Raw genomic sequence first — 26,090 nt, forward strand, 5'->3', positions numbered from 1 at the left:
AGTTTATTGTGATCCACACAGTCAAATGCTTTGGCATAGTCAATAAAGCAGAAAAAGATGTTTTTCTGGAACTCTCTTGCTTTTTCGATAATCCAGTGGATGTTGGCAATTTGATCTCTGGTTCCTCTGCCTTTTCTAAAACCAGCTTGAACATCTGGAAGTTCATGATTCCTGTACTGTTGAAGTCTGGCTTGGAGAATTTTGAGCATTACTTTACTAGCATGTGAAATGAGTGCAATTGTGCAGTAGTTTGAGCATTCTTGGCATTGCCTTTCTTTGGGATTGGAATGAAAACTGACCTTTTCCAGTCCATTGTCCAATTTCTGTTCCTGCTGGTGATTCTACCCAATGCCCATTTATTAGGAAGTCTTTTTACTTTTGATAGTGGGAACATACACTATTCCTGATCCTGTGTGTGGTCTAGGGATTGTTCTGTTTTTTTCTCTTTAGTAATATTTTCCTTACCCTTAATATTTTCCTCTTGTGCATATTAGTATAATAGCTGAAGACTTGAGAGGACCGTTCACTGGATTCTCATGAGTACTTTCTCTGTGTCTACACCATTCTCTCTAGTACTCTGCACTACAAATCATAAGTTCCAATCACTATAAAGTCTAAATCAAGTAAAGTTTGTTTCTTCAATTCACAGAGAATGCTGGGCTCTATTTCATTTCACCCTCATTGTGCTATGCCCTGGAGACTGTCTCCAGGCAGAGGGCCCATCTCATTCTCTTGTGGACCATTCTCTCACAGTGTCTCTTGTTCAATATCTGAAAACTGTTCTTTCATCTGTTTTGCCTACCTGTCTGTTAAGCAAAAGGATAAATCTGTTCCCTCGTGTCCAGGAACTGGAGTCTGAGATGCTGAATTTCTATAAGAAATATTTTATGTTATCTTAGTATCAGCTCCCCTTGTTTAACTGCACATCATCAGGAAAATATATTCCACTCAGAAACACTCGTGTGAATTGGCATGGTATCAGCATATATTTGGGCTCTCCAGATGGGTGTGGGAAACAGCATCTGCACTCATCAGCAGTGGGACATTCAGCTGCTGCAGGAGCATGTACTGCTGTACCACATGAGGTTCTAAGCATGGAAATCATAAGACAGAAGAGTTGAGTAGTTATATCTAGATTTACTGACCCGCTCTCCACAGGACACCATTCAGTGTATGAAAGACAATGCAACCAAATGAAATAATATTATAGTCACGATTTCATTTGCCTTAGAGATAAGAAATAAAGATGTACTTTAATACCCTCAGAAGCCTCCAGTTTATTGTTGATGATTAAGCTTATGTCATAGGGGGAAAAAAAAAGACTAGTTGTGGATGGACCATAAAGTCTATTGAAGACAGGAAACTGAATCAGTTACTATAAGCTCAACACAAATCCAACTGTATCAACTCATTCCATCAAACTTTAAAGGGTTTTGTCTTACCCACAGGATAAAGACTAAATGTGTTGCTATGGCTGCTGAAATCATTCATCAGTTTACCCAGTCCACCTATCCAGTATCATCTCCCTTTATACCTCTATGTTGTCCATATTTTATAATCCACAGCAATGTACTATCTCTAAAATATACTCCAAGTTTGCACTCTTCTCTGTGTCTCTCTACAGCCATCACTGTAGGACAAGTCTAGACTTGAGAACTAGCCTGTTAACTGGTCATTGGGATTCTGGCATAAGAGGAACCCCACAATCTATTTCCCAGCCTGTAGACAGAAGGATCCCTTAAAACCGCAGATCTTTCTTTGCCATGTTCCTGCTTAAAATCCTGACAGTGACCTCTTATTTCTCAAAATCCCTAACAGCAACCACAGGTCCATTTATCATCTAGCCCTTTTTTCTCTCCATTCTCAACATGTGTGACTTTTCTCCTTGTTCACTGTGTATCAGTCACACTTGGACCATGTGACTGGTCTTTTAGTTTCCCAGACATGCCAAATTGTGGCCAAGCTCAGGATCTTTGCAGATATTATTTCCTTTGCCTAGAATGTTCTTCCTCCCTTTCTTTCTTTGGGTAAATGTGTGCTCATCCTTCAGATGTCAGCTTAAATGTAAGCTTGCTTCTTCCTTGATTTCTGATTATACTGTGTCTTTTTTTTCTTTTATAGCACTCATCACAATTTATAATTAAATATATGTATAATTATATGATTAATTTCTTTTCTTCCTGCTAGATAATAATTAACTGTACCATGCACATTTCTATCACTAGAATATGAACAATTCAAAGACAGGTGCTGGATTATACTTCTTTTAGTATCTCTGATGCTTTTACAGTACCTGGCATGGAGAAGGTGCTCAATGAACGTATTGAACTCTTAAGATTTAAGGTTCCTATGGGCTAGAAGCAAGATCATCAAGTCTAAGCTCATGTGTATATCTGTTAGAATTGCGTGGTGTTAAACCAAATCAGATATCAACTTTAACTATATGGAGATACTGTGTAAGAATCTGGATTGCTTGTTTCTGTTAAAGAATATACACTTCCTGGTAGCTCAGCTGGTAAAGAATCCACCTGCAATGCAGAAGACCCCAGTTTGATTCATGGGTCAGGAAGATCCACTGGAGAAGGGATAGGATTCCCATTCCAGTATTCTTGGGCTTCCCTGGTGGCTCAGCCAGTAAAGAATCCACCTGCAATGTGGGAGACCTGAGTTTTATCCCTGGGTTGGGAAGATCCCTGGAGAAGGGATAACAACAACAAATAAAAGCTAGAGATCAAGGTGACACTGGACCAAATTTCTGCATAGAATTTGGCTGGATCTGAGTCCTGGCTGCCCCCTGCAGTTGGACACTGGCTATCTGATCACCAGTCTCTACTGGACTCAGATTTTCATTGAATTTCCTTCCTGGCTGCTGTTGGCATCTATGTTTGTGACCCTTGTGCTAGTGAAAAGCTTAACATAGGACTCTTGTATCTTCCCCGCCCCCACAGAGGATATCCTTTTGACACTGATAACCAATATTTAATAGGTTGAACTTACATTCTGTTGATAAAAAGGATGTGAGTGTTAAAATTATCAAGAGCTGAGAAATGTTAAAAGCTGAAATAGCTTCCTGTGAATAATCATATTATTCCAGCCTAAACCCAAAAGAAAAAAAGAGTTTATGGGGAAGAGTCTCTACTAATAAACACAATGAACTACCTCTGGAAAGTTGCAAAACAGCTTTGGTAACAGAGCACAACCAGGACTGATAAGGAGATTTGCCATCTCAGGTCAAACCTTGTCTATTGACCGGAATTTGCATGGCAAGTTGTTGACTGACGCTATGTTGAATCAAGCATGATGACCCTTATTCAATGCTTAATGCTTTGTGACTTCATGAGGTGAAAAAATGAAGTTTCTGGACATAATGCTTCCACTGTTCCAACTGTGATTCTACTGTATGAATTTCTCTAGTAGAAAATGTCATTCATAAGCTCTCAAAAGGATAAAATGTGATATTCTTTGTAGGGTGAGAGAGAACTTTTGAAGTTTTTCCTTCCTTTCTCTGGATAAACATATGTTCAAACTTCAGATATCAACCTATATTTCAGCTTATTCATTCCATGATATCTGATATATATAATTTCACAAATACTTAATTAAAATTGATGATACTATAATTAAAATACTTGTGAAATTATATGATTAATGGTATCATCTCCCTGCTAGGTTATGGGAGAAAATACATGAGTTTAGGAGCTAGACTTGAAATTTCTTGGTTGCACCACTTGCCGTCTGAATTTGGGGAAATTGCAGCCTCAGTGTTCTCATTCATAACTTAAGACAATGTAATCATTTTCTTGCAATGATAGTTCATTGTTTATGGGTTCTGAGGACTGAAAAATACATGCAAAATATCTGGCACTTAACCAGTGTTATGGCAACCTGTGCTAATATTTTCGTATTTTGGTTATGTCCTTTCTCAGCTGTTTTTTTTTTTTTAATTGGAGGATAACTGCTTTACAATATTGTGTTGGATGCTGCTGTATGTGAATCAGTCATAATTATACATATATGCTCTCCCTCTTGAGCCTCTCATCCCATTCCTAGGCATTTTTAAAATTGACATTGCCTCTTCTGTTTTTGAAGAAATGAACTTCATACTTCTGATACAATTTATCTTGTGTTCTTAAAGTCTCTTAATATATTAATCACAGCAAATTTAGTAAGTTCCAGAGCAAGCAGAAAATAACATGTAGTCGTTACTTTCTAATCTGGTCCTCAGTTTCTCAGTTTAGTTCAGTGATGATTGTTATCATAATCATCTATGTCCCAGGCTCTGGGTTAGGTGCCAGGGCACAAATATAAAGAAGATAGCTTGAGACCCTGAGGGAGCTCACAGCTTAGTTAATAGCAGACTACAAGCAAGTGCCCTGATTGTGTTGGATTTCATTTCTAGGTTTCTTCTAGGGCCACTTCAATGGAGAAGCCATGATCAGAACACCATGATCAGATCAGTTCATCTCTAATGAGACCAATCATATAATTATATAAGAATCACTGAAGAAGTTCCAACACATGCTAGATAGAGCAGTGTAACTGATTATCCAACAATATCAAACTTAAAACTAACACAATATTGTAAAGTTTAAGAATAAAATTAAATTAAAAAAAAGAAAAGAACAACAACAACAAAAAATGGTCAGGGTTTCATATCTAAGTTTATTTGAACACATGGTGGTTTTTAATGTCTGCCTTGTTGACCAGAGTAAATTACTGAAAATTTCAGATTCACTTGTTAGTTAAACACAGGATAAATTTCAAGTAACTAAATGAAAAATTACAAGGTGAAATATGGGCATCTTGAAACAAATCTGCATATAGGAATAGATCCTGTAATTAAACTGAGTGAGGATTACTAATGTGATAGTTTGGGGATAATTTTTCACTGCTTTAATTCTTTTCACTTTAAAGTATTTTATTTTACTTTTCATCTAGAATAAAACAAGCAAGTTGTATCTTTGATTTTTGTAAGGTATATAACATGACATATGAAATAGAAATGGCTATATAAAGGAAGCATTTATGAAATATATTTTTTGCAAATCTGACTTTGTAATCAAAATAAAAAGTTTAAAACTCTTAACCAAAAGGAGGAGAACTATCCAGCAAAGACTATTAGGCTAGAGGACAAAAAGTCCTTGTTCAGCTTCCTGCTAGAATAAATTCTTTACACAAGGGTGACCTTTTATTTTATAGTTCTCAATTCTGTTCATTTCCTGCTCTGTCTATAGTCAGCTTTGTGATTACACTTGTCATGATGAACTAATTATTTGCCCAGAGATTCTCAGGGTTTTTTTTCCAAATGTAAAATAGTGCGTACAAGCTTTGGAAAAGTGAAGTTACATAAAGGGCCGCTTTGGTCACCCACTAAGGAGCTTTTCCTCTCCATTTAATAAACTCAGTGAACTGTCCGGTGTGCCCTTAAATATTCAGAACATTCTTTTAGAGACTATAACTTAGGCACTGAGCAAATTCGAGTGCTAATGTTGTGTAAAGAGCCTAGTTTCATTGCTCAGGGCCTGCAAGCCTTTTGAAGAAGAAAGACTTGCACACTTGTCACATTTTTTAGACTTATGAGAATTATTATCAATATATTAGCCCTTACAATTTGTTTCAGATATTTACTATATACTCAAAGAAGCATCTGTAGGAGGCCAAAATATCCAGAGCAAAGTGGAAAATGTAATTGACTGCATGATGTCAAGCATTGGAATGTTTTGGAAAAATTGAGAGGACTAAGTTTTCACATAGAGAATTTGGCAACACTTAGATGCAAAGAACAATTTCTGGTGGAAAAGTTATTTACTTGTTTATGTATTATTTGGGGAATTAGCTTACCAGCAGATAGCTGAATATTATAGAACTCATTTTGTTGTGTAGTATTCACAGTGCAACTCCCACATTTAAATTGTGAGAATATAAGTCAAAGAATATAAGTCAAAGGCTTCCCTTGTGGCTCAGACGGTAAAGCGTCTGCCTACAGTGCGGGAGACCTGGGTTCGATCCCTGGGTTTCGAAGTTCCCCTGGAGAAAGAAAGGGCAACCCACTCCAGTATTCTTGCCTGGAGAATCCCATGGACAGAGGAGGCTGGCAGGCTACAGTCCTTGGGGTTGCAAAGAGTCAGACACGACTGAGCGACTTCACTTTCACTTTCAAGTCAAAGAATAATATTAATATTCCCTCAGAAACAAACTGTTAAAGGGAACTGTCTGAAACAGCTTCAGAAATCTTGCTGGACAACAAAATTTGCTCAAGCGTGTAGCACTGTGATCAAACAGTTCAGCACGTACTAGCTACAGAGTTTCTGATATTTTAGCCTCAGATTGAAATTCTTTTAGTGATAAAAAGTTTAAAATCAGGTACAGTTGCAGATATTAATATTTTATTTACTGGTTTAAAAACATATTCCTATCAAATGCATTTCTAAAAGAAATGTTCTGGTAAGTATTTTTATAAATCACAATTTGTCCTGTCAAAAGAGCTGCCCATCCTTGCCCTACGTAACATTGTACACCTGTGGAGGGCGTGCAACTGGAAGTAAGTTGAAAACACCATGCTACAACTTGGCGTACAGTAACGTCTTTCCTGACCTGGACTCATATTTCCAGTCATCTCCTAACTAAAGCATAGTCTAGAATTTAAAAAAGCAACAAAGTTCCTGGACAACCAAAATAAATGTAACAAAATCCATGAATGAAAGCTCAGGGTCTTTATCTATGACAATACCATAGATAATGGGCTTCCCTTGTGGCTCAGCTGGTAAAGAATCCGCCTACAATGTGGGAGACCTGGGTTCGATCCCTGGGTTGGGAGGATCCCCTGGAGAAGGGAAAGGCTACCCACTCCAGTATTCTGGCCTGGAGAATTCCATGGACTGTACAGTCCATGGGGTGCCAAAGAGTCAGATACAACTGAGTGACTTTCATTCACCATAGACAACGTAGATCTTCATTTCGAGTCTGTTTACTCTTAGACTACACACAATTCTAACATTTGTGAATATTTGTAAAATCTCATAGTAGATTGTAAGTAATGGTTTAGGAAGGGATTAGAATTTTACTCCTCATCTTCTGTTTTTAAAAAGTCTGGGAAAGTATAACATTTAGAAAGAGTTCTATCCAAAGTGATTTTAAAAAGTATCTTAACACTTAAAGTAAACCTCAAACTATCTGGAAAATGTTATTACTCAAAACAATTCATTCCTTATGTACTCTGGATAACTGAAGTTTTCTGTGCAATTTTAGTTCCTTTTGTCATCTGAATTCTATTGTAGAATTTTATTTCATTTGCGTAGAAATAAAATGATGAGCACTATGTGCCAAAAACTTGACATATACTGTGACTAATCCTTGCAATAACTTTAGTTGGGAGGAATTGCTACCTCATTTTATAGAAATAAAACTGAGGCTTAGCGATATAGCCAATTGCCTAGTCAAATTTAGGGTTCAAATCCAGGGGTCATTCTGGCTCTAAAGCCAGCATTCTTTCCATGGATATCTTTTTCTTCTAGCTGATGTCAGTAGGTCTCCAAATCTTTGGTGGGGCTCAAGGATTAATTTCCAGATAAAGAAGATTGCTGTCTAGGTTGGATCATTCACTGGTTAGCCCAAGCAGCCACAAAGACTGTTTGAGTCTTCTCTTAAGCCTTTATATTGTTTCAACCTCCCAACCATTCATCTCTCAAGTATCTACCTCTGAGATAAGGGAATCTGGATTCTCTTGTAGTTGACTCAGCATATGGTTAATTTATTTCCACTCCTGAAAAAATAGTACAAACCATAGAAGGAGGCTATAAGACATAGGGTAAGTGTCAGACATGAAAAAGGAGATGTTTTATTCTAACAGAGGACACAATAAAATGAATAGAAGGCTTGCCTTTTTATTTTTCACCACAAAGGACAGATCAATCTTTTAGTCTGTTCACTAGATTTGTATCTCATCTCCAAGATAAAATTGGACTTTGCCCATTAATCTGTGTTTACCTTTCTCAGATTCATGAAACCAGGGGCAATAACCAAGTGACCAATGGAAGTGGTGGGAACATTTTAAAACAACTGCTCATAAATTATTCTGGCAGGAGGGGAGTGCAGGGACAAGTAAACAGTAAAGGAAGAGGGATAATGTTGCAAGGTTCATTCTCTGTGCAAACAGCTTAAGTGGAGTACAAAGTCTGTAACACTTAACTCCTCCCACATCTGAAATAGAACCTGCCTGGAACCTTTTGGAGAAGGCAATGGCAACCCACTCCAGCACTCTTGCCTGGAAAATCCCATGGACAGAGGAGCCTGGTAGGCTGCAGTCCATGGGGTTGCTAAGAGTTGGATACGACTGAGCATCTTCACTTTCACTTTTCACTTTCGTGCATTGGAGAAGGAAATGGCAACCCACTCCAGTGTTCTTGCCTGGAGAATCCCAGGGACGGGGGAGCCTGGTGGGCTGCCCTCTGTGGGGTCGCACAGAGTCGGACACAACTGAAGCGACTTAGCAGCAGTAGCAGCAGCAGGAACCTTTTGAGGGTTCTCCCCTTGTGCATGGCATTGCCGAATTCCTGATGCAGTCATCTGGAATACTTATAAGTAGCTGAAATTCTTCTTCACTATGTCATTATGCCATTACATGCTACCTCACCCAGAGTTTTGCAAAGTGGCAAGATGCCTGAAATTTCAGTTAATGCTTCATTGTTTTTCCTCAAGCCAAAGATGAAGTGATAATGCTAATGGTCCTGGGGAGGTTAGTTCATTGACATGAGTTGTCAGGATGAGTTTGATAGCAATTTACATAGGAAATAATAAATAAAAAGTCACTTTCTAATCCATATGTGCTGTGTGCTTAGTCACTCAGTCCTGTCTGACTCTTTGTGACCCCACAGACTGTAGCCTGCCCGGCTCCTCTGTCCATGGAGATTATCCAGGCAAGAATACTGGAGTGAATTTCCATGCCCTCTTCCAGAGGATCTTCCCAACCCAGGGACTGAACCCAGGTCTTGCACATTGCAGGCAGATTCTTTGCCATCTGAGTCACCAGGGAAGCCCAAGAATACTGGAGTTGGTAGCCTATCCCTTCTCCAGGGGATCTTTCTGACCCAGGGATCAAACCAGGTCCCCAGCATTGCGGGCAGATTCTTTACCCTCTGAGTCACCAGGGAAGCCCTCTAACCATATACTGTCAGGTAAATATTAAATTATTTGAACATATTTCAAATAACATTTTTAATCGAGATAAAATTGACATTATAACATTATAATTTAAAGACATTTTAATTGAATTACTTTTATCATCATAAAATTATCAAGTGCTTATTATTTGTTAATATTTATCAAGTGCTTATTTTATATACAGGGCTTCCCAGGTGGCCTGGAGAAGGAAATGGCAACCCACTCCAGTATTCTTGCCTGGAAAATCCCATAGATGGAGGACCCTGGCAACCTACAGTCCATGGGTTCTCAAAGAGCTGGATAGGACTGAGCAACTTCACTTTCTTTCACTTTCCCAGGTGACGCCAGTGGTAAAGAACCTGCGTGCCAATGTCCAGCCCCTGGGTGGGGAAGGTCCCCTGGAGGAGCGCATGGCAATCCACTCAGAATTCTTGCCTGGAGAATATGCAAGGCATTGTTCTGATATTTCTTGACCACAAACCTATATGAGATAGATATAATTACAATCCCCATTTTACAGATGAGAAAGACGAGGCACCAAGAGGTAGAGTTACTTGCCAAAAGTCACCCAGCTAATAAATGTCTGAGCCAAAATTTGTATGGGGCATCTAGTTCCAGACCTACATTGTAAACCACTCTCCTACTTAGTTCTTCTCTTCAAAGGTATAATGGCTGGCATACATGGGGAAAAGAATTGTGAATCATGAAAAGTTAAAATTTATTTTTAAATGGTGTTATACGAACATCTATTGTAGTATGGATAATTTTCTTAAATCAGTCGCTAACAGAACTCTACTCTGCTTATTGTGGTCTGAACATCAACGTAATGGAAATAATCAGAATAATATCAACAATAGGTACTTACCATTCTGTAGCTGATGTGGTCCCTTTAATCTCCACCATATCCATGATCTTCACCATCACTGTCACCATTTACTGGGGACTTACCAGGTTCCAGGGAACCATATTTAGTACATTACCTAAATGATCTCATTTGTTCCTCAAAGCTATCTTATGGAATAGGTATAACTATTCCAATTTTATAGATGAGAAAACTGAAGCTCAGAGATGCTATACTCATAGAATCAGAAATTGTAAAGCTGGAATTTGAACCTAAGTATGCTTTTAAAGTTTATGTTCTTAACCACTTCAGTATGTCCAAAATTTCAATACTACATCTATTACCATCATCACCACTGAATATCACTTATTAGATGCCACCTATGTGCCAGGGTAGCCCTGTGTTTGACTAGTCCTATGTCACTGTTTCAAACTATGGCTCATGGACCAAATCCAGCCAGCTGCCTGTTTTTTGTAAATAAAATTTTACTGGGACACAGCCATGAGCATCCATTTACATATTGTCTGTGGCTGCTTTTGTACTAAATGGTAGATTTGAGTATTTGCAAGATAGATTCTATGACTCTCAAAGCCCAAAGTATTTACTGGCTCTTCACAAAAAAGTTTTTGAACCCCTGCCTTAACCCATCTTGCAATATTATTATTCTCATTTTGCAGAGGAACATATTGGAGTTCATAAAGATTAGATAACCTGCCCATCCAACTATTCAAAAACAAGAACATAGCAAAAAAACTGAGGTCTAGATGACTCCAGAAGGTTTTCACTTTCTCCTCTGAAATCTACAAAGGCACAATTTTTATTATTACCAGTTATAGGAAAGGAGATTTCTCTTAACTTAATTAACAATATGGTTCAAAATGTTTGACACTGGTGGTAAAAGAGTTGTACATTTTCCCATGTCAGAGGGATATGATGTTAAATTCCTCTTACCTTCTGAGAATTTACTGTACTTAATTCCTTGAGCATGGATGCTTAAGGGCTTGTGTGCTTTATTCTTAAAGTGAACTTTCATGATGTCTCCAACTTCAGCATACAAAGTAGGCCCAAGAAGTCCTATGAAAACAAGGATTTAAAATATGTCTGTATTCAGGATTACTAAGACAGAGCTGCTCGGAGAAGGCAATGGCACCCCACTCCAGTACTCTTGCCTGAAAAATCCCATGGATGGAGGAGCCTGGTAGGCTGCAGTCCATGGGGTCACGAAGAGTCGGATACGACTGAGCGACTTCCCTTTCACTTTTCTCTTTCATGCATTGGAGAAGAAAATGGCAACCCACTCCAGTGTTCTTGCCTGGAGAATCCCGGAGACGGGGGAGCCTGGTGGGCTGCCATCTATGGGGTCGCACAGAGTCGGACATGACTGAAGCAAGTTAGCAGCAGCAGCAGCAAGACAGAGCTGCTAAGCAAGAAAAACATGCAGAAAACCCCACAGGTGATTGCTGTCATTCCTCTCAGTCTTGAGGTTGATGAGCTTATCTTCAATCTAGAAGGCTTTCCCAGCTCATTACCTCTGTATTCCATGCAGGCAGATAAGGAAAGGAAGGTGGAAATACCTGGCTTGGGCCCAAAGCCAGTTAAGGAAATAGAAGAAATAGTTCTGATCATGTCCACCCCATTCTGATTCACTGTCATTCCTGGAGAGACTGCCATCTTGGGTCAAGAAAGGGTGAGGTGAGAGAAGGCGACTGGCTACTTCAGATCTCTCTGCGATGGGAGACCTCAGAGACCTAAATGAAGTCAGGGAGCAGAACTGACCATTCTGTGGCCCTGAGGCAAGTTCAGAGTCCTGAGGCAGGAGTGAGCTTGATGTATCCAAAGAACAGACCATCAGTGTGGCCAGAGTGAGAAAAGTTAGGGTCACCCCCTATGGGCCATGGTAGGGACTTTGGATTTTCTTCTAAGTGAAATGGAAAATCACTGAGCTTTGTGCAGCAGAGAGACATGGTCTCATATGTTTTAAAGTTAATTCTACATGTACACACTGCTATATTTAAAATGGATAACCAACAAAGACCTACTGTATAGCACAGGCAACTCTGCTCAATATTATGTGGCAGCCTGGGTGGGAGGGGAGTTTGGGGGAGAACGAATACACATTTATGTACGGCTGAGTCCTTTTGCTGTCCACTTGAAACTATCTCAACATTGTTAATTCACTATACCCCAATACAAAATAAAAAGTTTTTTTTTTTTTAAAGTTCATCCTAAAAAAAAAAATCACAAGAAAGATTTGTCCTAGCTGCTGGGTAGAAAATATTCTGTGTAGTGACAACAGCGGACACAGACCAGGTGGTATAGACTGGAGATAATGCTGTGTTGGGCCAGCATGTGCAGCAGTGAAGCAGGGAGAAGAGGTTAGACTCTGGGCATTTTGACAGTAGAGGCAGCACATTTGCTGAGGGGTTAGATGTAGCCATTGAGAGAGAGAAGGCAAGGGTGATCCTCAGGGTTTTGATCTAAACAACTGGATAAGTAATGTTAGCAGTTACTTTGATGGGGAGCACAGCAGGGACAGCAGATTGAGGTGCAGAAATCAACAGTGAGGCTTCACTTACTACATGCCAGGTGCTGTGCTAGGTCCTGGAGACACATGGATAAATAAGCGACTGTCCTTGTCCTTAAGGAGCTCACAGGCTCATTTGGAGATAGACATATGGTAGGAGCTACTGCTGAGATATGGGCAAAATGCTACAGGAGCAGAAAGGATGAAGGACCAACTCTGTCTGTGGAGTTAGGGCAAGAGTTGATATTTGACTCAGCTTTCTGAAGAATCATATGTTACAGTTTCCCAGAGTGTAATCCTTAGATGCTTCTGCGTCAAGAATCAGTGACGGTTGAACTAAAAGGCAGATTTCTCAAGTAAGTACTCTCTCAGCCCCAGTGAACCTGACTCTGTCTGGAGGTGGGGTCCAGGAATCTGCATTTTAGAGGTGTGCTCCTGAGTGACCTTGATGTCCTTCAAAGCTTGAAGACTTGTTGCCAAAAGCCCTTTTTCAGACAGTTGACCATTCTCACTTCCAGGCCATCCATAAGCTCTCATGGGGTTGGCTTCTGCCCATTAGGAATCACAGGAGCAGGAGAAGGAAGTTAGAGTAGTCATGGAATTCAACTAGCATTTGTTTGCCATGGAGATAATTGTAATTGTCCCTCTTGATATATTTGAGCACTCTAAGTCTTTACATTAAACCTTCCAGCATATCTTTAAGGTTGTTATTAAGATACTTATTTTACAGATGAAGAAACTGAACCTCAGAGAATTTAAATATCAAGCCCAATAGTATATAGCTAATTAGAGGCATAGCTATAATTTAACCTTAAATCTGTCTGACTCTAAATGCTAAGCTTTTAACCACCTCTTTTTATTGCACCTTGTAGTTATTCATTCTTTTAAGAAATATTGAGTGCTCACATTATCCTAGGTGTCAGAATTGGAATGGTGAGTAGAACAGATGTACCCCCTGCCTTCAAAGATAATAGAAGGCAAGACAGATTTTAACAAATGGTCACACAAATATTTAATTGCAAACTGTGGTTCATATTATGAAAGAAAAGAAAAGGATTCTCTGCAGGGCATTTGACAGGGGCTTCTAGGCAATTCTTAGAGGCAGGAAGGGGATCAGAGTTGGAAAATGCTTCCCTGAGGAAGTGAGGTATGAAGATATAAATGTTGTTACTTTCTCAAGGCCCTGTTTTCTGAAGACTGTTCTGTCTTACCCTTTCCTTGTGCTCTTTCTCATGCCCTTAAGACAGATATCTTGGCTGACACGTCAGCCTCGATAGGTGGTGTTCTGCATGCAGAACAAACTTTCTTATCTTCAAAGCCTTACTATATGACTCCCTTGTCCAAAAAGAGGACTTTATAAATATACACTCAGCATTTTTTCGGAGAATTGCTCTTTCATGAGCTGTCCCTACACTGTCTCTTATAATCCTGTGTGGTTGTGAAAATTAATTCAATATGACACCACCACAGTGAGACTTTAACTGAAGCCCAAAGGCAAGGCAAAGAGATGGACAAGAGCAGTCCAGGGAGTGGGACTAGCATGTACAAAGGCACTGAGGTGCCAGCACACTTGGCCTATTCAGAGAACTGGCAGATAGCCATGGGAAGGCAGAGCTTTGGAGGTAAGAGAGAAAGGCAGAAAGTGAAGCCAAAGGCATGATCAGAGGTCTCATCACACAGGGCCTTGTAGACCTCTCAGAGTTTTGCCTCTTAACCTAATAGTATCTGGAAGCAGGGGTGCAACATGGACCAGTGACCAGCTGCATTTGTGAGAAACCAGAGTGAAGGCTGAGAGATGTTGGTAACTTAGTTCAAGGTTAGGACAATGGAGATGATAAGGAGAGAACATATTAGAGAGCTGTTTAGATCACACTGTCAGGACTTGATGGGTTGCATGTAGAGTAGGGGGTGAGGGAGGTCAAGTGGCCATGGATGGCTGCTGAGGTTCTGGTTTGGAGGGCTGGGTGGATGAGAGGGCCATTTCCTGAAATGGAGGACATTGTGGCAGAGTTTTGTTGTGGGGTGGTGTGTAGTAGGCAGGATAATGCCCTCCCACATTCTAATCCCTGGGACCTGTAAATATGCTATCTTATATGGCAGAATAGATTCTGTGGGTGTGATTAAGTTAAGGAAGTTGAGATGGGGAGCATTTCTTGGATTATCCAGGTGGGTTCAACGTAATCACAAAGGTCCTCAGAAAAGGGAAGCAGGAGTATCTGAGTTAGCAACTAGAAGATGCTACCTGCTGGCTTTGAAGAAGGAAGGGGCCATGAGCCCATGGATGCAGGTAGCTTCTATCAGTAGTAACAGGAAAAGGCAAGGAAATAATTCTCCCCAGAAGCCTCTGGAAGGAACAGAGTTCTTCAAACACCTTGATTTTAACTCAGTGAAACTCATTTGGACTTCTGGCCTCAAGAATTTTGAGATAACAAATTTGTGTTGTTTTAAACCACTAAGTTTGTGGTAATTTGTTACAGCAATGATAGGAAACTCATTTTCCCTTAGCAATGAGAGAATGTGATCTTTGAGACAGTCATCCTATGTTTCCACCCACTGTTGTCTTATTCCACTCCCTGAGCTCCAAGTCCTAGAGTTTACACTGACCTTGTGAGAAGCTTTTTGTTTGAGTTTTTATGTTAGTTCTGCATAGGACCATGGAGTCCATAGAGCTGAATCCTCATCTGAGAGATGGTTACAAAGCCTGGGAAGCGGATGGAAAGAGTGGCGTGTCCAAGGTCAGTCAGTGATTGGGTGGCATTGCTGGGACTAGAACTCAGGTCTCTAGACTCTTGAACCAAAGGTTTCTTTTACCGCCTTCTGCAGGGCAGGGCAGCTCCCTCACTTTCCTGGAATAGTCCCCATGTCTGCACTGGTTTTCACTCCTGGCCATAGCTGACTCCACTGACTGACCCCTCTCTTCTGGCTGATACCCTCAGACCTAGCTCCCAACAGAAGCCCCCACTGGCTACTCCCACCTGCCCAGAATGCCCATAAGCCAAGTCAGGTGCTGACTGCTGTCACATGGTCCACTTCAATTTGTTACCATGGATGCCTTGCTCGGTTGATTTGTTTGTTGGCATCACATGGCTGCACATGCCTGATGCCCAGAATAAGTCTTCTAAGTAATTTAACCTCTTACTGCAATGAGTGGTTAGCAATATTTGTTTAGCCTCCCTATTTGCTTCTTCAGAATTAAAGCAAAACAAAGGGGTATTTTTACAAATGCAAACCAAATACCTTCATGCATGGAGGCAAACAGCAAACACGGCTGAATGTTGTTTGAGCTGCCATTTAGATCCTCCATAAACCAGATGGCCTAAGACCGTTTCTGCCTTTTCTTTGGTGCCCAATGTCAAATTGGGGGAAAGGGGTGGCCTGTCTTGAGATTGCAGGATGGTAGCACAGCCTGTACCCAATTTTATGCAGTTTTGGAATGAAAACTGCAGGAGGTAAGCTAACACAATCCTGTGCTCTCAGGTGAATAATGTGTTGCAGAACACAGGGAAGCCCATTGTTGCTGCTGCTGCTAAGTCACCTCAGTCGTGTCCAACTCTGTGCAACCCTATAGTTGGCAGCCCACCAGGCTCCCCTGTCCCTGGGATACTCCAGGCAAGAACACTGGAGTGGGTTGCAATTTCCTTATCCAGAGGATCTTCCTGAACCAGGAATTGAACCTGGGTCTCCCGCAGGGTAGGCAGACTCTGTACCATCTGAGCATATGTGAATTATCATCTAGGGGACCTAACTGGAGGACGTCATCTCCTAATGGCCTTTATCAGTCCTGTGAACTATGTTACCATATTCACCACATTTGAGATCCCAGAAACCCATTCATCCTACTTTCCTTAACTGAAAAAGAGTTGAGGAAAAGAGAAGAAATTTTTCTTTAAAAATTATAGCTATTATGCATATCACACTAAATAAAAAAGAGATGGGAAGGATAGATGCAAAAAAAATCAGCCATATACAGTTCCTTTAAACGAATTTCAGGACCCAGCAAATAATCATTTGCTAAAGTTCATTTGTGCTCGTTAAACTAGACCATAAGCTCCATGAAGGCAGGGGATGCATTTGTCTTGTCCACCATGACATCCATAGTGCCTATTTCAATGCCCAGCCCACAGTAGGTGCTCTTTAATAGTTTGCTAGATGAATGAATAAAAATTCAAACGCTTAAAAGTTGTGTTTAGCTTTTTAAAATCAATATTAAAAACAGTTGTCTTCATAGGCATGTGACCCATGAAATTGCACAGGGCCCCATACTCAGGAGGGCCCCCAGCTTGGCTTAATGCTTTGTTGTCACTGTTTTGAAACTCTCGACACTATGAATAAGAGCCCTACATATTATGTAGTCACACTGGTTAAAAACAACAAAGACACATTACTATAAATATCACTAAATGTATATTTTAGATATATGTGAATATCAAATTAGCCATAGAGTTTTATCTTCAAAATTTAAAAATATATTTCAGGCTTACCTGAAGTTCTGGATTGTGGTTTTTCTTTCTGAAAATATGCTTCATACTCCCTGTAGACAATTTTCTTAAAGGAGGTTTCAAAAGGTTTCGAACTGGAAATAAGATACATTTGAAAGGCTTATATGACATCTACTCACAGTACAACAAAATAGATCTCTCATGTCCTCAAACCTTTACTAGAAATAACAGTATTTTTTAACTGCATTTCAGAAACCCCAGGTCTTATAAATATGAATGATAAGTGAAGTTAATAAAATAATTATTGATGTCTTCAAGAATATTCTATTGTGATAACCATTCTTCCACAAATTTAGCTTGCATTAACCAACCCTATTACTCAGATCAAATTTCTAAAAAAGAACCCAAACTTTAGGCTTATATTTTAAATGATTAAAGATATGGCCAAATTCCTTATGAATAAATATGTGAGCTGCTTTTCAACTCATCATTCATATACAGTTTTAAGCTGCTGGTGTTAGTTGCTCAGTCACGTCTGACTCTTTGTGACCCCATGGACTGTAGCCCCGGAGAAGGCAATGGAACCCCACTCCAGAACTCTTGCCTGGAAAATCCCATGGATGGAGGAGCCTGTTAGGCTGCAGTCCATGGGGTCGCGAAGAGTTGGACGCGACTGAGCGACTTCACTTTCACTTTTCACTTTCCTGCATTGGAGAAGGAAATGGCAACCTACTCCAGTGTTCTTGCCTGGAGAATCCCAGGGACAGGGGAGCCTGGTGGGCTGCCGTCTGTGGGGTCGCACAGAGTCGGACACGACTGAAGTGACTTAGCAGCAGCAACAGCAGGACTGTAGCCCAGCAGGCTCCTCTGTCCATGGAATTCTCTAGACAAAAGTACTGGAGTGGTTTGCCATTTTCTTCTCCAGGATTCTTCTCAACCCAGGGATTGAACCTGCATATCCTGCATTGCAGGCAGATTGTGTACTGCCTGAGCCACCAAGGAAGCCCAAGCTGCTGGGGAACTGTCAAAAACTGTTGATTTAATGGACTCTTTCTTGCTCAGAAGTTGAAGATGGCTAATGGAGTCAAAGCCCTGGGATTCATATAGGAAACAAATGAATGACAAATCTAAGTTTAAGTAACTTGCCTGAGGAGAAACAGTTGATAATGGCAAAACCAAGATTCAAAAACTACTGTCCGGTCATCCTTGGTATCTGTGGGGGTTGGTTCCACAACACCCCTGTGCCAGCTCTAAACCCTTTGTAGGTATCAGTTTATTTAAAACTGCAGATGTTCAAGTCCCTTCTATAAGAGTACAGTTAGCCGGCTGTATCTTCAGCTTTCATATCCACAGATGCACAGGGCCAATTGTTCCCATGGTTAAGAATTCAGAGAGGAAAGCAGGGAGAGTACTGGGATAATTTCCATCCTTTCCTTCTGTGTCTCTAAAGATGGGCACGTCATTCCCATCCTTGTCTTAAACTCAAAGTTAAAGGTAAAAGGAAAGATAATAGTAGTAGTGTTAGTTGCTCAGCCATCTCTGACTCTTTGCAACCCCATGGACTGCAGCTCACCAGGCTCCTCTGTCCATCTGATTCTCCAGTCAAGAATACTGGAGTGGATAGCTGTTGCCTGCTCCAGGGGATTTTTCCAACCCAGGGATCAAACCCAGATCTCCTGCATTGCAGGCAGATTCTTTACCATCTGAGCCACCAGGGGAGCCCAAAAGGAAAGATAATTGGGGACAATTTCTTACAGATATGTAAACCAGTTGCCCATATTGGCTTTGATATGCTTCCTAATCCAGAGAGTGGCCCAGTATAATTAGGTCATAACAGAGAAAGATACTAATCACATTTGCTTTGATGTTTATGTAGCACAGAGGCTAAGAGAACTGGTTGTATGTACAGAGTGTCTGGGTTTAAATCCTGTATCTACCCCTTGTTACCTATATAACTTTGAAAAGTTTATTTAATCCATTTTTGCCTCTGTTTCTGTAATTGTGAGCTGGGACCAACAGTAAAATCTCCTTCAAGGATTATTACAAATTTTAAATAAACTGATACCTACAAAGGGTTTAGAGCTGGCACATTGTAAATATTCAATGCATTTCAGCTAGTAATATCTTAAAAGTGTAATTAAAGTTGATTTTTCACTTTCAAGTTTTCCCAGCAAGCAGAAAAATCTGTAATTTTAGTAGTTGTCATAATTTTAAAATGTGGGATACAAGAACTGTGTTAATATTTGAATGCAGAATTAAAAGAGGCACGTGTAAGTATTTTTGGAAAGGCCAGCTATAGAAGGTGGTAGGTTCTCAGTCACTGGAAGCATTCAAGTAGAAACTAGACAATTATTTACTAATTGATTTGAGTGCTTTGAGTTTGGGAAAAAGTAGGAAGTTAAAACATGCAAGTTGAAAATTAATTAAATGACCTCTTAAGAGTTCATAGAGCCCAAGAACCCTAGGATTGTATATGTTAGTGTCCATAATGTGGAGGTCCTTTTTCTTGGAAGGGTGCAATTGAAACGTGTTTCCTGTCCCTAACCATAGATCTTTAAATACAGGAGTACAGGTGACAGTATAAAATCTTTACTATGAAAAATCAGTCTTTTATGTAGAGTAATTTTAATAGAGGTGTGCTTCCTAATATGTTTCCCTGTGTATATTGTGTGTGCATACTGAGGTATATTTATTTTTAATTTGAACAACTGAATTGCTATTGGAAAATAATCAGTCTGAGCAGAAAGTTAAAGATGAATTCAAACAATATGCATGATGAGTTTTCCATTTATGAGAATTCTTTAAAGATGATTTATTCATAATAAAATCATATAAAGCTTAAACCCTTGAGAGAACAATGTATATCTATTTTTTTCAATATCTGTTACTATATGCATGCAAGTGATTGAACATATTTCCTTAGGGAAATTTTCAAAAATATTCACTTTTGCTCAAGAGCAAGAATAAAAGATCTATTTCACCACTAAAAGGCACTGCCCTGACAATATTACATGAAATAAGGAAAGATCTTCGCTTGGTGCTAAAATACACTTTAGGAAAGGATGGATGTTGATTTCTTTATAGTGAGTATCATTAGCTCTCGATGTAGGACACTTTAAAACAAGTTAGTTTAAGCAGCCAGATATACAGGTTTAATTTTTCACGTAGATGTACTAGACCAACACAATACTGTAAAGCAATTATCTTTCAATTAAAAATAAATAAATTTTTAAAAAAGAAGTACTAGAAAGAAATGACATGATTTGAGGTTTGAAAATAGCGACAGTTCATCTGGATTATCACTGTTTGGTTTTGACTCAATAATTGATAACAGAGGAGTAACTGTTCCCAGAATTCTGGAAACTCAATCACAGAGTGAGAGGATAGGATGACCAATCACGGCTTCTTTTGAGAACTCACCAGGTAAATCAGGGTGTTGCCCTATGTGATTCTGCCTTCAATATTCAACTTGTTATTCTCGTTGTTAATTGCAGAAGAAAGAACTCCCAAGTATAAGCAAGCATAAGCATGACATAGGAAAGCCAGCATCCAAGCTAGTGTTCTACCCATGAGCAGGAAAATAGATGTTGGAAAGACTGCTATTTCCTTTGGGGTTTTTGTTAGTATCGGCTCTCTAAGGGTGAGGGTGTGACCTAGATTATCACCTTGAAATACAATATTTTAAATGATTTTTTTTTAAGAGGGACTTACTACTACAAGACCAAGCTGACACACCCTCCGAAATAATCCAGTTACAGAGAAAAGATTTTGAAAGGGTTAATGTTATGCACTAAAAGGCTTAAAACATCACAATACTTTCCTGGCAGATTGCTTTGGTTTCGAAATTGTAAAAGAGGAACACATCTTTCACAATCATTTAAACTGTGATGTTAAGTTAAAAAAAAATCTTAGTTACACTAAGAGGTTTACTATTCAGAGAAATACTGAGTAGAACCTGTGATTTGTTTAATTTCTGGGAAATCTTATTTCTAATCTTTCAGTTAGGAAAAGAGTTTGCAACTCAGATACAGTTTTATTATTTGACCCTTGTCTTAGTTACATAAGCCTTTTAATAGTGACTCTTATCAAAATAGCCAGAGTAGACCATATCCCAGGGACTGATAAAGAATGAGAGAAGAATGAGAGTCATGTGAAACAGGAAAAAAGATAAAAGAAAAACAATGTTGCATTTTTATGAATTGATGATTTGAAAGTCATTTATAAGAAGGCAACAAAAGTTTGGCAGTTGTTACTCAATAATCTGCTTATAATAAAGTTACAAGGTACACATCTTTAGTTTTAGAAGATGAAGCTAAGTGGATATAAAATAAATAGTATGTACCTAGAAGTTGTGTCTGACTCTTTGTGACCTGATGAACTATAGTCCACCAGGCTCCTCTGTCCATGGGATTTCCCAAGCAAGAATACTGGAGTGGGGTGCCATTTCCTTCTTCAGAGGATTTTCCTGACCCAGGGATTGAAACCAAGTCTCCTGCATTGCGCAAGATTCTTCACCATCTGAGCCACCAGGGAAGCCCTTCCTAAAAATACTAAACTACTAAATATCTGGAATAGGAGTTTGCAACAAGGGCTAACGAAGAGGTAGGTGCCTGGTGCTTTTGAATCAATCAATATATTAAACCAACAAGCAATGATACTAACAAAATTATATCAACAACAAACTCTTGAAAGCAGTATCTAGCCAAACAATATTTTCTGTAACCTTAGAATATTACACTGTATTATTAGAGGCAAAATGAGCATCCACCAATTTTATTCATTAAACCCTCCTATTAATTATATTTACCTATCTGAAGTTAAACACACACACACACAGACACACAGAAATGGAATTGCAAAAGGAATGTTCTCTAAAAGAAATAGATTATTCTTCCCGGAGAAACCCATCCAGACACCCCACCTGCCTTACCTGAGGTGTGTGGACTCGGGGCGGTAGTTCCATCTGATGCTCTGAGCAGCTATGTAGAACTGCCTTAGCTTTGCTGCTTCAGCCCCTAGGTTCCCCCAGCCTGCCCAGCTGCTGCCTAGGACCACGAGGACCCAGAAACCAGGGCAAGCGAGGAACATGGTTCCTTTCCTTCTCTTGCCTGCCGCCACCACCCCGGGGGTGGGTTAGGGCTGCCTCTGCGAGGCTGTCCGCGGGCCGGGCTGCAGTGAGCTCCCAGAGGCTGCGGGTGGCAGTGTCCTCCTCCTTGTCAACTCCCCCAGGCGCCGCTGATGGCTATAGCCCGGACTGTCCCCACCTCCTCAGACCTTTATAGGCTGAGGGTTGGCTGGGTCACTGCCCCAGATGACGGAGGTATTAGGAAGAGCCAGCGAGTTAGTGACTGTTTTACCATGGGTGAAGGAAATGCGGTGATAGGAGGTTCTAGCGGCCAGGGCAGTACTCAGGGATTCATGAGAGGGGGTAAAACTGTTTCCCACACTTCCATCTGCTCAGCCCACTGCCCAGGAACCCCTCACCAGCCCTAGCCACCAAAAAAGCTGCCTGGGGCAGAGTTCACACTTGCCAGACCATCTGCAGTTCCCATCGTGGTGGGACCCAAAATCCTTAACCACACCACTCTCCTTCTGATCTGAGGAAGAGGGCATAATGCCCTGTTGCTGGGCACAGAAATACTATATTTTCAGGTGGTGAGGAAGCAAGGGGGTGATCACATGAATGGGGCCTGATGGCCTGGCTCACTTTACTAACTTCTACCCATGTACAGTTCTGTCTTGACTCAATATTGTGTTAGTTTCAGCTGTACAGCAAAGTGATACATATATGGGTTTCCCAGGTGGTTCAGCGGTTGAGTCCGTCTGCCAATGCAGGAGACACAGGTTCAATCCCTGGGTGGGGAAGATCCCCTGGAGAAGGGAAATGGCAACCCACTCTAGTAGCTAATTTCCATGCCTGGAAAATTCCATAGACAGAGGAGCCTGGCAGGCTACAGTCCATAGGGTCACAAAGAGTCAGATACAAGTTAGTGACTAAACAACAGCATAAATGTATATAATCTTTTTTAGATTCTTTTCCATTATAGGTTGTTATAAACTGTTGAGTATGGCTCCCTGTGCTATACAGTAGGTCCTTGTTGTTTATCTATTTTATACAGAGTTAGTGTATATATTTTAATCCCAAATTCCTAATTTATCCCTCCCGTCTCCCCCTTTGGTATTCATTAAGTTTGATTTCTGGGTCTGGGAGTCTGTTTCTGTTTTGTAAATAAGTTCCTTTGTGCCATTTTCTTTAAGATTCCGCATGTAAGTGATATCATCTGCCATCTGTCTTTGTCTGTTGCACAGTTCTGTCTTGATAAGGGCCTGTGGCCACCTAAGGCAGAGACAAAAGAGAGGGCTTAAAGAGTTTCACTGGGAGAATCAGACCAGATCTCAATCCCACTTACTGGCTGTATTCTCTTGGATAAGTTACACAACCTCTCTGATCTCAGTTTTGACATCAGGAGAATAAGGATGATAATAATAATTTTCCCCAATAGGGTGGTTGGGAGGATAAAGGAACACTGTGTAGTTGATTACTATGATTATATCTTTTCTGTCCCCAGGGCTCCTTACGTATTTCAGAGGATCTGGCTGGTTCTCATGGCTTTAAGATATGATTTTGCTATGTATAGAGAATCTGAGAATTATCTTGTCTGAAGCATCATTATGATTTATCTTGGGTTCCCTGAATCTACTTGCCTCCAAGCTTCTGTCTATGACTTGTCTCAGGGGCTTCCCTGGTGGCTCAGTGGTAAAAAAAAATCTGCCTGTCAATGCAGGAGACATGGGTTCAATCCCTGGGTCAGGAAGATCCCCTGGAGAAGGAAATGGCAACCCACTCCAGTATTCTTGCCTGGAAAGTCCCATGGACAGAGGATTTGTCGCAACAGTTCTCAATAAATTGTAATCTAGCATCTCACATGGGATCTCCATGATGTCAGGCTCCTCAGCAACCTCTGTCTTTGCTTCTTGGCTGACATTATTTGATTTACTAAGAATGCCATTCTCTTACTCTTCACTGTCCACTCTGTAAATTCCAATCAGAGTCTCACCTATCTCCTTGATTCTGGGACAAACTGACTTTTCCGTTTTATGAATTCCTACCACACTCTTCAAATAACATACTTATTACTCTTGGTCAGTTTGTATTGGTGTCTCTTGTGTCCCCAATTACATTATCAGCTATTGAAGAACAGGAACAGTGCCATTTCCTTTTTCATTTATAATATCAGTGCTTTACAAAGCTGGTAAGCCATCAGAATTCCATTGGGGGAGATTTTTACAAAATATAGATTCTGAATCAGGACACAGGGCTGACAATCATTCTCCTATAATACTGAGCCTAAGTAAGTGTTAGTCGCTCAGTTGTGGCTGACTCTGCCACCCCATGGACTGCAGTCCACCAGGCTCCTCTGTCCATGAGATTTTCCAGACAATGATACTGGAGTGGGTTGCCATTTCCTTCTCCAGGGATCTTCCCGACCCAGGGATCGGACCCAGGCCTCCTGCCCTGCAGGCAGATTCTTTACCAACTGAGCTATAAGGGAAGCCCTAATACTGAGCCTAGTGATCAGCATAAAGTGAGCAGTCAGAGGTGCTATGGGCACTTTCATGTGAGTGAAGCTTTTTATTTATTTATTTTATTTTATTTTTTAACTTTAAAATATTGTATTGGTTTTGCCATATATCAACATGAATCCGCCACAGGTATACATGCATTCCCCATCCTGAACCCTCCTCCCTCCTCCCTCCCTATACCATCCCTCTGGGTCGTCCCAATGCACCAGCCCCAAGCATCCAGTATCGTGCATAGAACCTGGACTGGTGACTCATTTCATATATGATATTATACATGTTTCAATGCCATTCTCCCAAATCGTCCCACCCTCTCCCTCTCCCACAGAGTCGAAAAGACTCTAGAACAGTGACACCTTTTAAAAGCAGTGTGTCCCTAAATCTCGAGGTTACTACCAAAATTCTTGCAAAACCTTGTAACCTTTAGTTAGACTGTTTCACCATTTTTATTTGCGTGTTTTATTTGCATTTTATTTGCATGTTTACCTAGTCCGTGTGACATGTTCATTGCCTCGCTTTTCACAGAAAGGACAGCTATATTGTTTGGCTCTGTATTTTTTGTATCAGTTTCAGATAAGTACTGTGTAACTTTTAATAACGTATTTATTAAATATGTGAATCAAATAAAACACATTCAGGCGATGAAGACTTTTCTGCTTCTCTAATTTTCTTCTTGTGTGTTTAGGGTGGTGGTAAGATACGTATTTGCCGACTCTAGTCTCGAGTTTGTAATTGGGACAACTGTGATTGTATATTACATTAATGTCAACAAAGTGATGGATACAGACTTTATTCAGCAAAATATCAAACACTAGAACATGGCATTTAGGGAATCCTTTTAACTAGACATTCAAGGGTTGGTCTCTGGGTCCTCTGGGGGAGAGTGACGGCGGAGGGACGGTCTACAGTGACGTGTACCTTCCTGTCTGGAGCACCAGTCTTCTGCGGCCTCTGCAGCCTCTGGTGCCATCCAGAGGCCTCTCTTGGAGCTTCAAGGAAGTCCAGAAGGCTTCACCAACAGCAAGCACTGAAGACCCAGGAAATCCTATAGAAATTCCCTCAAGTCAGAGACACCTCCTGCCTTCCAACAAAGTAGAGGAGAACCTCCTCCAGTCCCAAAATAAAGAGGCATTTTTATTTTTCCAGTCTGGTCTTCTGGTGAGTCAGATGCTCTGGACTCTAGCTAATTAGTACCGCAAGTGACAGCTAGGCCAAAGCCCACAGAACACTGCAGAAAGACTCAGTCCCAGCTTCTGAGGCTTGTGTTGGAGGAAGAGGAAATGGAGCAGGAAGGGGTGGTGGGTGGAGAATTGGGGCTTGTGGTCCAGTCCGTCTGCTCTGGTGCAGAACTAATCTAAAGGAAATTCCATGTCCTTTATTCACAAGTATTTACAGAAAACGGCAGCAAATACTCAACAGTTATAATCAAGTCTTTTCGGGAAAGCTGATGTTCAAAAATAGGATCCTGTGGGGATTGGACGAGGTCACCAAGACAAGGACAGGTCTCTGAAAATGACAGCGAGAATTAAAATTATTGTATTTTCCT

The 26,090-nt window shown here is 40.5% G+C and overlaps 2 protein-coding genes across 2 annotated transcripts in view; both read right to left on the reverse strand.

Moving 5' to 3' along the window:
* The window catches only part of F5 (coagulation factor V (proaccelerin, labile factor)), an 81,281-nt gene extending 59,058 nt beyond the window's left edge, over positions 1–22,223 (reverse strand). The window contains exons 1-3 of the mRNA XM_010836696.1: positions 21,894–22,223; positions 17,006–17,097; positions 10,952–11,074 (exon numbers count right to left, since the gene is read on the reverse strand). Coding sequence (XP_010834998.1) covers positions 10,952–11,074; positions 17,006–17,097; positions 21,894–22,051 — 373 coding nt within the window. The 5' untranslated portion in view covers positions 22,052–22,223. The remainder of the gene's footprint in view (positions 1–10,951; positions 11,075–17,005; positions 17,098–21,893) is intronic.
* A 3,095-nt stretch (positions 22,224–25,318) lies between these two features.
* Positions 25,319–26,090, reverse strand: part of SELP (selectin P (granule membrane protein 140kDa, antigen CD62)) — a 43,472-nt gene continuing 42,700 nt past the window's right edge. The window contains exon 14 of the mRNA XM_010836697.1: positions 25,319–26,050. The gene's annotated coding sequence lies outside the window, so the exon portion shown is untranslated. The remainder of the gene's footprint in view (positions 26,051–26,090) is intronic.

This window comes from Bison bison, unplaced genomic scaffold (genome assembly GCF_000754665.1).
Source record: "Bison bison bison isolate TAMUID 2011002044 unplaced genomic scaffold, Bison_UMD1.0 scf7180017864064, whole genome shotgun sequence".
Lineage (NCBI taxonomy): Eukaryota > Metazoa > Chordata > Mammalia > Artiodactyla > Bovidae > Bison > Bison bison.